The 12,936-nt window shown below is 37.0% G+C and overlaps 1 protein-coding gene and 1 pseudogene across 5 annotated transcripts in view; one reads left to right on the forward strand and one right to left on the reverse strand.

Moving 5' to 3' along the window:
* UGGT1 (UDP-glucose glycoprotein glucosyltransferase 1) overlaps positions 1 to 12,936 on the forward strand; it is a 212,574-nt gene that overhangs the window by 138,672 nt on the left and 60,966 nt on the right. For 4 of the 5 annotated variants that reach the window (XM_037070140.1, XM_037070149.1, XM_037070163.1 and 1 more), the window contains 6 exons: positions 4,968 to 5,088; positions 7,814 to 7,912; positions 8,736 to 8,759; positions 9,255 to 9,349; positions 11,140 to 11,346; positions 12,362 to 12,493. In XM_037070140.1, coding sequence (XP_036926035.1) covers positions 4,968 to 5,088; positions 7,814 to 7,912; positions 8,736 to 8,759; positions 9,255 to 9,349; positions 11,140 to 11,346; positions 12,362 to 12,493 — 678 coding nt within the window. The remainder of the gene's footprint in view (positions 1 to 4,967; positions 5,089 to 7,813; positions 7,913 to 8,735; positions 8,760 to 9,254; positions 9,350 to 11,139; positions 11,347 to 12,361; positions 12,494 to 12,936) is intronic. The other variant, XM_037070157.1, reaches the window with a different exon arrangement.
* Positions 2,033 to 3,314, reverse strand: LOC119003681 (vacuolar protein sorting-associated protein 26C-like; annotated as a pseudogene).

Genomic DNA, 12,936 nt, shown 5'->3' on the forward strand with positions numbered 1-12,936 from the left:
GTAAAATAAAAAAGAGTTGTGACCAAAGAATGTATTTATATTCTTTATATTTATGTATGTGATTGCCTTTACTTGTGCTTTTAATTTTTTTGGTGGATTTGAGTTATTGTCTTATGTCCTTTTGTTTTAGCAAGGAATCCCCTTAGCATTTACTCTAGGTTAGTTCTGCCAGTGAAAAAGTCTCTCCATTTTTGTTTATCTGGGAATGTGTTTATTTACCCTTCATTTTTGAATGATAATTTACCTGGATATGGAATTTTTGGTTGACAGCATTTTCTTTTTAGCATTGAATAATGTAATTCCATTGAATATGTAATATGAGTTTCATATTCATTGAATTTGAATATGTAATTCCATTTTCTTTTTATATCTGATTTGCCTTTCCACCTTCTCTGGAATTCACAACATGGCTGAGAATTGGAGCCAGGTCCCTGCTATAACTCTGACAGCCACCATGTTTTGCTGCCTGAATAGACATTTCCAAAATAGAACACTCATAGGTCAAACTCTTTTCTTCACCTCCCCTTTCTCTCCCCTTTCTCACCCCTTTCTCAAATGGGAGAATCTGACAACCCTGAGCCTTTAACAGTAGACACCCCCAGCTGCAGCTAGGGCAGTCATGGGGTGGTTGCTGTTCAAGGCGTCCAAACATCTGAGTTTCCCTTAACAGACACTGGTGGAGATGTCTGGTGAATAAAGGGGAGGGAAAGTCCAGCTTGTAGCCCTTGCCTGGGTCCCTCAGGGTTGAAGGAAATAATAAAGTTGGTTGGGTTGAAGGAAATAATAAAATAAGTTGAGCAGTGGCTCCTCTTCAGGTACTAATTATTCCCTAAGGAGAGTACTTGTCATATTTATATCCATAAAATGGGTATACTAAAGAAATTATATAGCAATATACATCTGAAACCATTTCTCAAAATTCTTATTTAGCTTTTTTAATTAATAATTATTTCTATCTTTGACATTTTCCAAAAAGTTTCACCTCTTTGTTTTCTGCTACTTTAGTTTAAATCCCTTATCAAAGATAGAAAAGTATTAATGTTATATGAACATAAAAGGAAATTTATGAACCAGAAATGTATTCTGTTGGAATCAACTGTTAAATGAGTGAGTAAGTTGTATCACTCTCCCCATTGAGGCCCTGGGATAAAACTATATCTGAGTCAGGGTTGTTCACCCTAAGCATTACATGTTACCAGACATTATCTGGGGACCAAGACCATCCGCCTGAGTCCACTTTGCCCAAGCCTGTCCGGGAGAGGACTGGCAGGGAAGGCCAGGTGGCAAGCAAAGCCCAGGGCTTATTTCTGAGAGCTTAATTGTAGACCAGTCGAAAGAATGGCAGGTTTGGAAGGGAGAAATAGGTTGTGACAGACTCATCATATATTGTGAAACACAAAGTGTGGCTAAGGAAAAAGTTGCTTCAGGCCCAGACCCCTGGCTGGAACACAGGTCCCTTGTGGATCAGAGAGGCCAAGTTCATCAAGTCCAGTGCACTGTTCCAGAATCGGCCGACGTAGACAGGTCTTTACCTACTGCTGGAATAGCAGCCTCCTGCTGTTCCGAACTCACCCATCACTAGGCACACACATTTGTGCCTCTTTATATAACCTGGCATTGAACTACATTCTGGGAATATGGTGGCACACGCTATTACACCAGGTCCTGAGACTTCAGAAATACTTTAGCCATTATGGCCAAATCCCCTCATTCCTATGACAACAAGAAACACTTTCTTCCAGCTCTCTAAAAGTTTTTAAGTTATAACGAAAATGTTATAGAAAAACTACTCAGCAGAGTGGGATAAATGCCCCACTTTGCAGTGGAGGCTACTCTGTACTCCTCCTTGGAGAACATCTGCAGACATCACTAGCCAGGAGCATACCTGTCCCTGTCCCTGTTGTTTCTTTTCTTTTTCTTTAGATTTCTTTTTTTCTTTGTTTTTAGAGAGAGGAGAATGGAGAAAGAGAGGAAGAGAAACATTGATGTGTGAAAGAAACACTGATCAGTTGCCTCTCGCATGCCCCTCACCAGGGAACTTGTCCTCAACCCAAATATGTGCCTGACTGGGAATCTAACTGGCAACCCTTTGGTTTGTGGGCTAATGCCCAACCCACTGAGTCATATCAGTCAGGGCATGCCTGTCCCTGTTCTGCAGGGACTCTGCCATCACAGTCTCAGCCACATTGTCAGTTGGGTGTGGAGGGCTCCCTGCTGTCCCCAGGACTTCACTTTCCATCAAAGTTCATACTGCTCTTACCACTGCCCTCCACCCCTGAAGAGTAGCAAGGAAGTCAGGACTCATAAGAAATTTTGCTTTCGGAAATGATCTTGCCAATGGTATTAAGAAATCCTGATGAATTTCAAAGAAAAGGTCTGAGGTGCCCACTGGGAGCAGTAGCATTGAGGAAATGAGGAAGAAGTTGACTGATTTGAGGGGCCAGGTTCATTTCTGATACAGAATAATTGAGAAAAGCAGTCAAGCTCCCCTCCCAGGCTGCATCCTGAAGAGCATCAGCGGGAAGTTCTCCACGAGGTGATTGCTGTGAAGCCTCAGTGTGTTAATCTCAAATTCCACTTGAAAGTTGGTGGTCTTGAGTGTGGGACAGGTGAACAGCCAGGGGAAGACCACGGATGTGGGGACTGAGAGGCTCTGACAAACATCCCTATCACCATATGAATAGTCTGAATGTCTGTGGTGTCATGGGAATGCCCTTGTATACACCCACATGGGTCCACTCGGGCCAGCTGCAGCTCTGTGCTCCTGAGGGTGGCCTTCCCCACCAGCTCACCTGTGTTTGGCTGTGTGATGACATAGTTGATTGAGTTCAGATGTCCTCTGATCAGAAATGTGGGGAGCAAGGCTGTCTCTTTGACATTTTGTAAGGTTTCAGATGTGATAGTGAATCTCACAGGACTTGGAGTCAGTTTTTCCTTCTGAGGAGCAGAGTGAATAATGAATTTACACGTCTTTGTCAAGTCTTTAGCCAACAGAGACCACTTCATGTCACAGCACAAGGTATACTGAATGTCGACAAACATGCCATGATGTCTCATACAGAACTTTGTTACCTTTCTTGTGCAGAGGAAATCCAAAGAAATTTCAGTTTTGCCACTTAAGAACTTTCCTGGCTTCATATTGTGATGGTGTTGTCGATAATCTGGATGGGCTTAACTGAGTTATAAAAATCTTCCAGTACACCATGGTCTTGGCATTGAGTAACAATTCCTTCCACCATTAAAAAGATGCCCTGGTACTGAACACAGTCCTTCCCATGTGACTACCACATCCAGGAGCATTTCCCCAACCTGATAAACTTTGGTTGCTCTTTTAATCTTTTTTTAAATTTTTTTAATTTTTATTTAACTCTTGTTCAAGTACATTTTTCTTTCTTGTATTCCCAGCCCTGCCCCCTCCACCCAGTGCTCCCCACCTCCCTCCCATCTCTTTTAATCTTAATGTCTAGGGGGGTCCCCATCTTGAAAACTGCTGCAGGTACCACTTCTTGCCACCTGTGACTCTTCCATTGCCTTTTGACCTCTGGTTTTTCATTCTGATTCAGGATTGGGTATATGTGATGAGTTTTTTCTCTCTTTCTCCTTTCAGCATCTTCTCTTGGTTAGTTTCAGGATCTTTTGGGATCCCGTTTCACTTTTGACATTTCATAATTATGTCTAAGTGTGGAACACTTGAGTTTTTCCTACTTGAAATATGGGCGTTCCCTCCCTTCCTTCCTTCCTTCTTTCCTTCCTAACAAACTACAGTTGACCCTTAAGCAATTTAGGGGTTGGGCCACTGACCCCCATATAGTCAGAAATTTGCATATAACTTTTGACTCCCCAAAAGTTACCTACTAATAGCCTGCTTTTATTAACCGGAAGCCTTACTGATAACATAAAAAGTCGATTAATATATACTTTGTATGTCATATGTATTATATACTGTATCCTTATGATAAACTAGAGGAAAAAATGTTAATAAAATCATAAGGAAGAGAAGATACATTTCAGTATTTAGTGAAAAAAATTACATATCGTGGAACCTGGACCATGTAGTTCAAACCCATGTTTTTCAAGGGCCAGCTGTATAAGCATTTCTGTAATATGAGGGTACAAAGGAGAAGAATAAATAATAAATGACTTTTCTTTCCTCCACTGTAATTGTGACTCTGGAAATATTGGGTTACTTGCATGCCTGAAATTGAAAAAAAGCTTGGGATGATTTTTATTACAAAGTATATTAACTGCTTGAGGGAATGCGTGTACCTTTCTTCTTTAAGAGACGTTAACAATGACAGTATTTCCTCTTTTCTTATGCCTGAGTAGTTTCCAGAGGTAAGGCCCTTGGGGAGATAGGGGGTGGAGCGAATCTAATACATGGTGACTGAAGATGGTTTGACTGTAGGTGGTGGGCACACAATGCAATATACAGATCTGGTATCATAGAAATGTATACTTGAAACCTATATCATCCTGTTAACCAATCTCACCCCAATAAATTTACCAAAATTATTTTTTAAAAAAGAAGCTCACAATAAGCAGATCTCAGAATAAATTTCTGATTGTTTTAACTAATTTGAAGAGCTTGCTTATTTCTGGGGAAGCTTAGTAGTATGTGGAGAGATCAAAAATGAATTTGTATTTTATACTCACTTTTCATTAGCTCTGTGACTTTGAGTTAGCTGTTTAACCTTCTGTGCCATAGCTTCCTCATGTTTAAACTGAATCTCAGTAATGTCTGCCTCACATTGTTGAAAGAGTTAGCATGATACTGTGCATAATACGCCAAGCTATGATTGGCAATGACAGGAATCTATAATATGGGGACTTCTGTTTTTAGCTGTTAGTGATACATGAAAAGATAATGTAATATAAAGTTAATGATTTGTTAGTTTCTAATAAATTATTATTGATCAGATTTGGTTAGCACTTATCCTCCACACACCTTGTGTCTTTTTTTTCTATAGGGTGAACTGTCCCATGATCAAGATGTGGTAGAGTATATCATGAATCAGCCGAATGTTGTTCCACGAATCAATTCTAGGATTTTGACAGCTGAGCGAGAATACCTGGATTTAACAGTAACCAGTAAGGAGCATTTCAGGAACAACTCTGAGCTTTTTTTTTGATTTGTCCTTTAGAATCTTTGCATTTACTAGATTGTGATATTTAGAAGATAACCCAAGATTGTGACACAATTTTATGTTTAAATTCATTGCATCTAGAGTTCATAATACAAGCTTCTAAATTCAAAAGAATATCCTCTAAAAGGAGAAAAATTCTTCCAAAGTTTGAAAAATATTCAGTGCCTTTTAATTGCCATCTTAATGAGCTTAGATGATAAAAAATAACCTGTATTGTTGACTTTCTTAGTTGTATAGCTCTTAAGCAGCTGTCTTCTCTTCATCATCATTCTGGGATCAGTCAGCAAGAATGTCAACAAATACCTTAGGTAGTTTTTCTCTAAGAACATAAAAATGAAGTTCTAAAAAATAAAACTTGCCCTGGCTGGTGTAGCTCAGTGGATTGATTTCAGGCCTGCAAACCAAAGGATAGCGGTTCGATTCCCAGTCAGGGCACAAGCCTGGGTTGCAGGCCAGTTCCCATCAGGGGATGCACAAGAGGCAACCATACATTGATATTTCTCTCCCTCTCTCCTTCCCTTCCCCTTTAAAGATAAATAAATAAAATCTTAAAAACAAAACAAAAAAATAAATAAATAATAAAACTTCATTGAGAAACAGTGTTATGCCATAAAAATAAATCTTTTAAAGTGCACAATTTAAAGTGTGCAAGTTTATTTTCAAAGTTGTGTGATCATTACCACTGTCTAATTTTAGAACATTATCATCACCCCCAAAAGAAATTATAACCATTTGTAGTCACTTTCCATTTTTCCCTTCACCTATCCTCCTACAACCACTAATCTAATTCCTGTTTCTGTGGATTTTTCTGTTCTGAATATTTCATATAATGGGAAGTTTTTTTTGACTGGCTTCTTTCACTTAGCATAATGTTTTTTAGGTTCATCCATGATATAGAATGTGTCAGTAGTACATCATTCCTTTTTATGGCTGATTAATATTCCATAGTATGGATAGTACACATTTTGATTATCTATGCTTCAGCTGATGAATGTTTGGGTTGTTTCCACGAGACTATCTTTTAAGAGGTAGATAGGTTAAGCCCAGGTGCATTTTGTTCCTTTTACCTTCCTGAGAGGTTCTGAAGAGCATTAGCAAACACCTGGAAATAGGGAGGAGACATCACCACAGGAAATCTCACTGCAGGAGAAAAGATTCATGTACTGGTGAGGTCAAAACCAAGTATATTGTTTGTGTTGAGAAGGAACACAACACTGTTAGGTTAGTTATGGTTGTTACTTATGGCAACTATCTTCTAATCTAACTTGAAACTGAATATCTTTTCTTTTCGGCAGAGGAAAATGCATGTATATGCTTATATTTGAAAAAGAGAGTAGTCAGAATGTAAGCTACATTGTTTCTGTGCACTAGGTTTTAGCTTTCCACCAGAAGTTTTAGTAGAGCAAGGCAAACAGTATTATGAGTCTTTATCATGCGTTTTTGTTTTTTTCATCACTTTAAATTAAACTGTTAATAGTTATCTTTGGAGTAGTCATCATTAAGGATGATAAAAATAGTTCTGTGTTTTGAGTACCTTTCTCCACTGGGTACTATAGTAATCAGCTGTGAAACAGTGATAGTCCACAGAGGCAAAGCTGCAGACTGTTGGGTGAGTGTGTGGAGGTATCGGTGAAGGAGCAGCTGGCATCCTCTTGACCCAGTGGTCATAGCTTCATTACATATGTTGCTTGTGGCCTGTGCTGTCCCAAACTTTTTTTAGAGAATACTAAGTTTAAGGCTATAGTGCTTTTCCCCCAACTTTACATGATGTTATGGGCCATTCCTGTCTTATTTTCTTTCCTTTCATAGAATATTGACTGAAAGGATCATAGGCCCTTAGTATGTTTTGTTAAATGAAAGTATCAAGTAGGTGAGTGAGTAGACAAATAGATGGGATGGTGATCAAGCAGAGTGTGCTTGGAGGATAGTTAGAGAAAAATGGTGTTAGTGTTGGGGTGTCACAGTGCATAAGATTGGGGAGATTGCTGGAGATAGAGGGTTTATGATACTAGGCTGGAGTCTAGTATCATACCTTTTCTAGATAGGAAGAAATTACTGGGTAGTTTAGAGTAAAGGAATGACTTGATGAAACTAGAATTTTAGCAAGAGTGGTCTGAGGGGGAAATGATTAATGAGAGCATTGCCCATGGACATTTAATCAGAAAAGCTATGTATCTGATAATAACCTTTTGTTTCTGTTAGGGCTAAAAATAATACTATTTTCTGACACATAAAAACATTAAAATTAGAGTTTTATTTTTTTCTCACACCCTTGACCCCTTCTACCTCTAAATGAGATAAGGAAGAGCTTATTGTGATGGATGGACAATAGAAGAGAGAGATAAAGTTAAGGGGATATTTTTAAGAGATTATTCTCCAGTTGTAAAGTAATGGAAGTGGAAATAGAATAAATATAAACCATTAAAATGACACATACATATATGAGAGTTATGTGAGATGTGTACATTTTTATTAACTGTGTCTTGAAATATGTTTAATGAGGTAGGGGTCAGTGGGATTGTAAAATTGTTGAATCAACATGAAGCAATATAGGTCACTCATGCATTTTTAGAAAACTTGTATTATAGTCATACCAGATTATCAGTTGAATTTTAATATTAGATTGAATGTAGGCATATTAATTATAAATCGACTTCAATATTTTTCAGATAACTTTTTTGTGGATGATTATCCTAGATTTACTGCTTTGGATTCTCAAGGCAAGACTGCTGCCATAGTCAATAGTATGAACTATCTGGCAAAGAAAGGTAATGCACTCTCGGCTTATCTTGGATTCAACATTTTATTTTAATATTTGCAAAAAGTTCAATCATTAGTATCTGTTGGGAAAGAGAGACTATAATTTATTTTATTAATTACTTTTTATGATTTGAGTATAGAAGATACCTGTTCATAATTTAATTCTTTATATGTTTTTGACAATTTAAATGTTGTCTTTATAAATTTTAAATGAAATATTAAAGGAAAACTTTTTCATTGTTCAAAATAGGAAAACATTTTTGACGTTAATGGATTAATGGGTTGGAAATTGGTTTGACTTGCCTCATCAGTGACAACATTGGGTTTATTTTTTAAAGATAAACTTGGTTCTAGAAATACTTGTGTAAGTTTCAAAATTAATTTTTATGTAGTTGTTTATTTAGACTAAGATTGTGTGAAATGATATCCTTTTAATGGCAGGCAGATGCTTTTCCCCTGTGGTCACCCTTTCAAAGTACTGACTGTCATTTAAGGCATATGTTTTTATCCCCACTGTAATCTCCCACAGAGAATGTCTGGTTTCCCAAGTATATTTAAGTACAGTCATTTGATTATTCAAGAAAATGGTTTTGAGGGGAACTGGAACAGTGCTAAACACTAGTGGAACCAAGAAGTAGAAAGAAGCATAGACCATGTTAGGCATTATTTAAAATCTCATAGTAGACAACAGTGGGGAAAGGAGTATAAGGGGAACAAATGAAAGTGGTAATGAAAAAATGCAGTAAAAATATTTAAAAGTTTGATAGTTGGCAATAATTATAGAAATGACATTTTCTTTTCTTCTACTCTTTTTCTTTTACCTTTGCCCAGGAATGTCCTCCAAGGAAATCTATGGTAACTTTAAATTTCAGAATGTTCTGTTCCTTTTCTTAATTATTTTTTTCAGGCACTGTTGTAATTCAGAATTTATTGATCCTTTATTGGGATGTTTCTAGAACCTGTGGGTAATAGTGGATAATTTATTCATTCAGATAAATTGAATATAAATGTTTGCAAAGAAGTATATTTCAGAAAGCTACAAATTAATATGACTAAAGACTATGTAACCCACATGTTCAAAGACTCTTTTTCATTTTATATGCTAACAGATGCCCAAACCATAGTAAAATTAGTAAGTGTGTGCCCCTAGTTTATAACTAAGCCACATGGAATGTACCTCGCGTTCATTCTACTATCCAAGTTTCGCTACTTTTGCCTTGTATCTTTATTTAACTTATAATTTTATTTGTTTTGCATGGTTTTCAGAAATTATTTGGCTTAATAACAGTGTTGAAATATAGAATGTGCTTTTTTCTCTCCAGTTCAATATGTTGTTTTATTTTTCTACAGATGATTCTTTTATTAGGCCAGTAACTTTTTGGATTGTTGGGGATTTTGATAGCCCTTCTGGAAGGCAATTATTATATGATGCTATTAAACATCAGGCAAGTGTCTAAAACTTCATTGTGTCCTTATGGGCCTCTGTGTGCTGATACTCTTGTTCTGGTGGGGAGGCCAGGTCCTGCTTTTTTAGTCTTTGAGGTAAAAGAGCATTGCTTCTTCAGATGTTTGCCATCCAATAAGAAAACAGAGAAGACTGCAATAGACTAGCTTTATTTAAGGGGATAGATTCTTTTAGAGGAAAAAACAATGAGGTTATCATAGACAAGTTTTTGTTATATGACTGCTCCTGTTCTTGCTGCAGAGAAGCTGCAAAGATTGTGTTGAGTAGAAGCTGCAAAGATTGTATGGTAGAAGCAGGGTCTTTACACTGAGACAGGTCCAGGTGTCAGGGGGAGTACCGTGCAGGCATATGAGTGTAAGTTTGATAGAAACAGGTCTCGGCATGCAGAGGGTGCACATGAGATGGTCTGAAAGCTGTGCATCACGTCATCGCTGGACTTCAGTGAATGGCACTGGGGGATGGTGGAGAGTGTCATTGTCGGAGAATAAGATCTTCCATTTTCTTTTCCTGAGTAGTTTTCAGATTGGATCTTCATCCAGATTTCATACCCCTCATGTGTCTCCTTGGCACCCTGTGTCTCCAGGAGGCTTACCGAATTACTGTCATATCCAAGTGATTTCAACATCATTGATGTACCAAGTGCCTTATTATCTAAGGGAACAGCTTAGTTGCTGTGGTTAATTCAAAGTTGAATTAGGAGTGGTTCTGGTAAAGGACGATAGATATATGTGTAGGGCACTCTAACTCAAATTGATTAATGCTGAAATCGTGATGGATTAGAACAGGAAGGGAGAGTTGAATATTTTAAATAAATGCTTTAATTGAAGTAAAATATAGGTTCGAAATAACTGCACAAATCATAGGATACACAGTATTTCAAAGTGAGCATTCCCATGTGATCATCACCAGGGAAAAAAGAAAAAGCAAATTGCTGAAATCTCTTGCCTGCTTGTGGCCACATCAGGACCCCCTAGCCTTTCTCTCTTCTCACATCATAGAAAGATTTGCCTATTTATTACTTATTTAAATGGAATCTTATAATATGTATTCATGTTTGGTTCCTTTCCTCAACATTTTTGAGATCCATGAAATTACAAGTAGTAATAGTTCTTTTTCATTTTGTAGTTTTATATCATATCACAAAATTTTGTTTGTTTAGTGTATTTGACTGATATTGGGTTGTTTCTAGTTTGAGGCTATTGTGAAGAATACTGCCTTGAGTATTCTTATACATGTCTTTAGATACACATAAGTATGAATTTCTGTTTACTGTGTTCTTAATATGAGCCCTTTTTTGGTTTTATGGGTCCCAGATATCTTTTTTCACGTGGATTCTTATCTTTTTACTCAGAGAGAGATTAATTTTCACTAGAAATCTAGAAAGGCCATGTGAATGAAGAAGGGTTTGAGCAGAGCCCTGAAGAATGCTTGAGACTTAAGGAAGCAAAGATGAGTATGCTTGGAGTTTACTTGCCAGTATGAGGCATGATGTGTATTAGAAGAATACAAAATATGTGAATCTGATGGTTTATAATGTATGCTATATTTACAGGATAAGGAATGACATTGGAAAGGCAGGCTAGGGGACGATTCATGTAGGGGTTTGAATGCCTGGTTATAGCATTTTTTATTCATTCTGTGTGCAGGGGAGAACTACCAAAGGCTTAAGAGAGTTAGTATTTTCTCTTTATAGAATATGACTGATATAAATGCCACTTTTTAACTTGAAAACATCTGCCATATAACCCTTATTTCCCATTTTCTAAATAGAAATCAAGTAACAATGTTAGAATAAGTATGATCAATAATCCTAGTGAAGATATAAATTATGAGAACACTCAGATCTCCAGAGCAATCTGGGCAGCTCTCCAAACGCAGACCTCAAACTCTGCTAAGAACTTCATCACAAAAATGGCCAAAGAGGAGACTGCAGAGGCCCTGGCTGCAGGAACTGATGTTGGGGAGTTCTCTGTTGGGGTAAGTCTCTGAGCACTGCAGGAAACTGCTTCTTTCTGTTATTTACCACAGAAATTCACTTTCATGGGCTGAAGTGTCCTATTCTTGATCAGGACTTGTGATTTCCATTTTGAATCTCAGGATTTCTTTCTCTTTCGTTTTCTTTTCTTTTTTTTTTTAGTTGGAAGAATCTTTCTAAGAAATAACAGTTCTGCCATATTCCCTGGATTGCTTTTAAACTTGCTAGGTTTCAAGATGTAGACGATAAAAGTTTATGTATGTTTTAAGCACAAGCCATTTGTTTAGTATAGTTTTTAAAATTAGACAATATTTATATGTTGATAAAGCAAAAAACTGAGGTTTAAGCCAGTTAATGAGTTAGAAGGTGATTTCTTCTTTGTTTTTTTTTTCAGTGTAAGCACATATCTATTCATTTGTACATATTTTTACTGTTTTTTAGTTTTAAAATTTATTATATAATGATGTTTTAGTTAGAAAAAAGGTTCTCACTTGGAATTAGAAAGATGTTTTTTTGTTGTTAAAAAGATGTTTTTTTATTTATTTTTAGAGAGGGGAAGGGAGGGAGAAAGAGAGGGAGAGAAACATCAATGTGTGGTTGCCTCTCACGTGGCCCCCACTGGGGACTTGGCCTGCAACCCAGGCATGTGCCCTGACTGGGAATCAAACCAGCAACCCTTTGGTTCTCAGCCCTTGCTCAGTCCACTGAGGTACACGAGCCAGGGCAGATTTTTAAATGCAGAATAAAGGTATCATGAATACTAGTTTGTCAGTTGAAGAATCACAAAAAAGAACAGGAAAAGGAAATAAGTATTACTTGATAGTAAGTATTATTTTTGAAACTAAACATTACTTGAGGAGATAGGGAAATGGGAAGGAGAATGGAGACATCATAATGTTAATTATTAAAATTAGTTATTACTTTCCACTAAAAGTATTTTATAATTTATTTATTATGATTATTCATTTTTATGATCTAATAACAATTACTTTTCCTTAATAACAATTACTTTCCTAGGGCATGGATTTCAGTCTTTTTAAAGAGGTCTTTGAGTCTTCCAAAATGGATTTCATTTTGTCTCATGCCATGTACTGCAGGGATGTCCTGAAGCTGAAGAAGGGACAGAGGGCAGTGATCAGCAATGGAAGGGTGAGGTCTTGTCCTGACACAAGGTTGACTTCAAATTAGATCAGTGAATAGTCTTGGCAGCATTCTCCTCTGAAGGTAGTAAGCTCTTTGAACAAAGCCACTCTTTCCAGAGGTGATTAGGCTTATGTGGTGGTGATGATTGTTTCTGCTCTATTATTTTAAAGAAAGGTGCTCATTTTGACATGTGTTCTGTGTTTAGTTTTGTCCTGCTATTGTGTAAGATGGTGAGAATGTGATGGCTCTCAGAACATGTCAGTGAGGCCTATAACACATGAAGCATTCATTCCCTGCAGGGTCCATGCTTATAGTTTGTTCATTCTGCATGTATTCAATTAGGTTAGGTTTACACTATTTTATAAGATCTTGAAATAAGACTGTGGTGGACATTCCAAACTTTAAAAACTTAGCACATAGTGTAAAATCTTTGTTATCAGTTGCTATAT

This window comes from Sturnira hondurensis, unplaced genomic scaffold (assembly GCF_014824575.4).
Source record: "Sturnira hondurensis isolate 20B ecotype Veracruz unplaced genomic scaffold, ASM1482457v3 Scaffold0001304, whole genome shotgun sequence".
NCBI lineage: Eukaryota > Metazoa > Chordata > Mammalia > Chiroptera > Phyllostomidae > Sturnira > Sturnira hondurensis.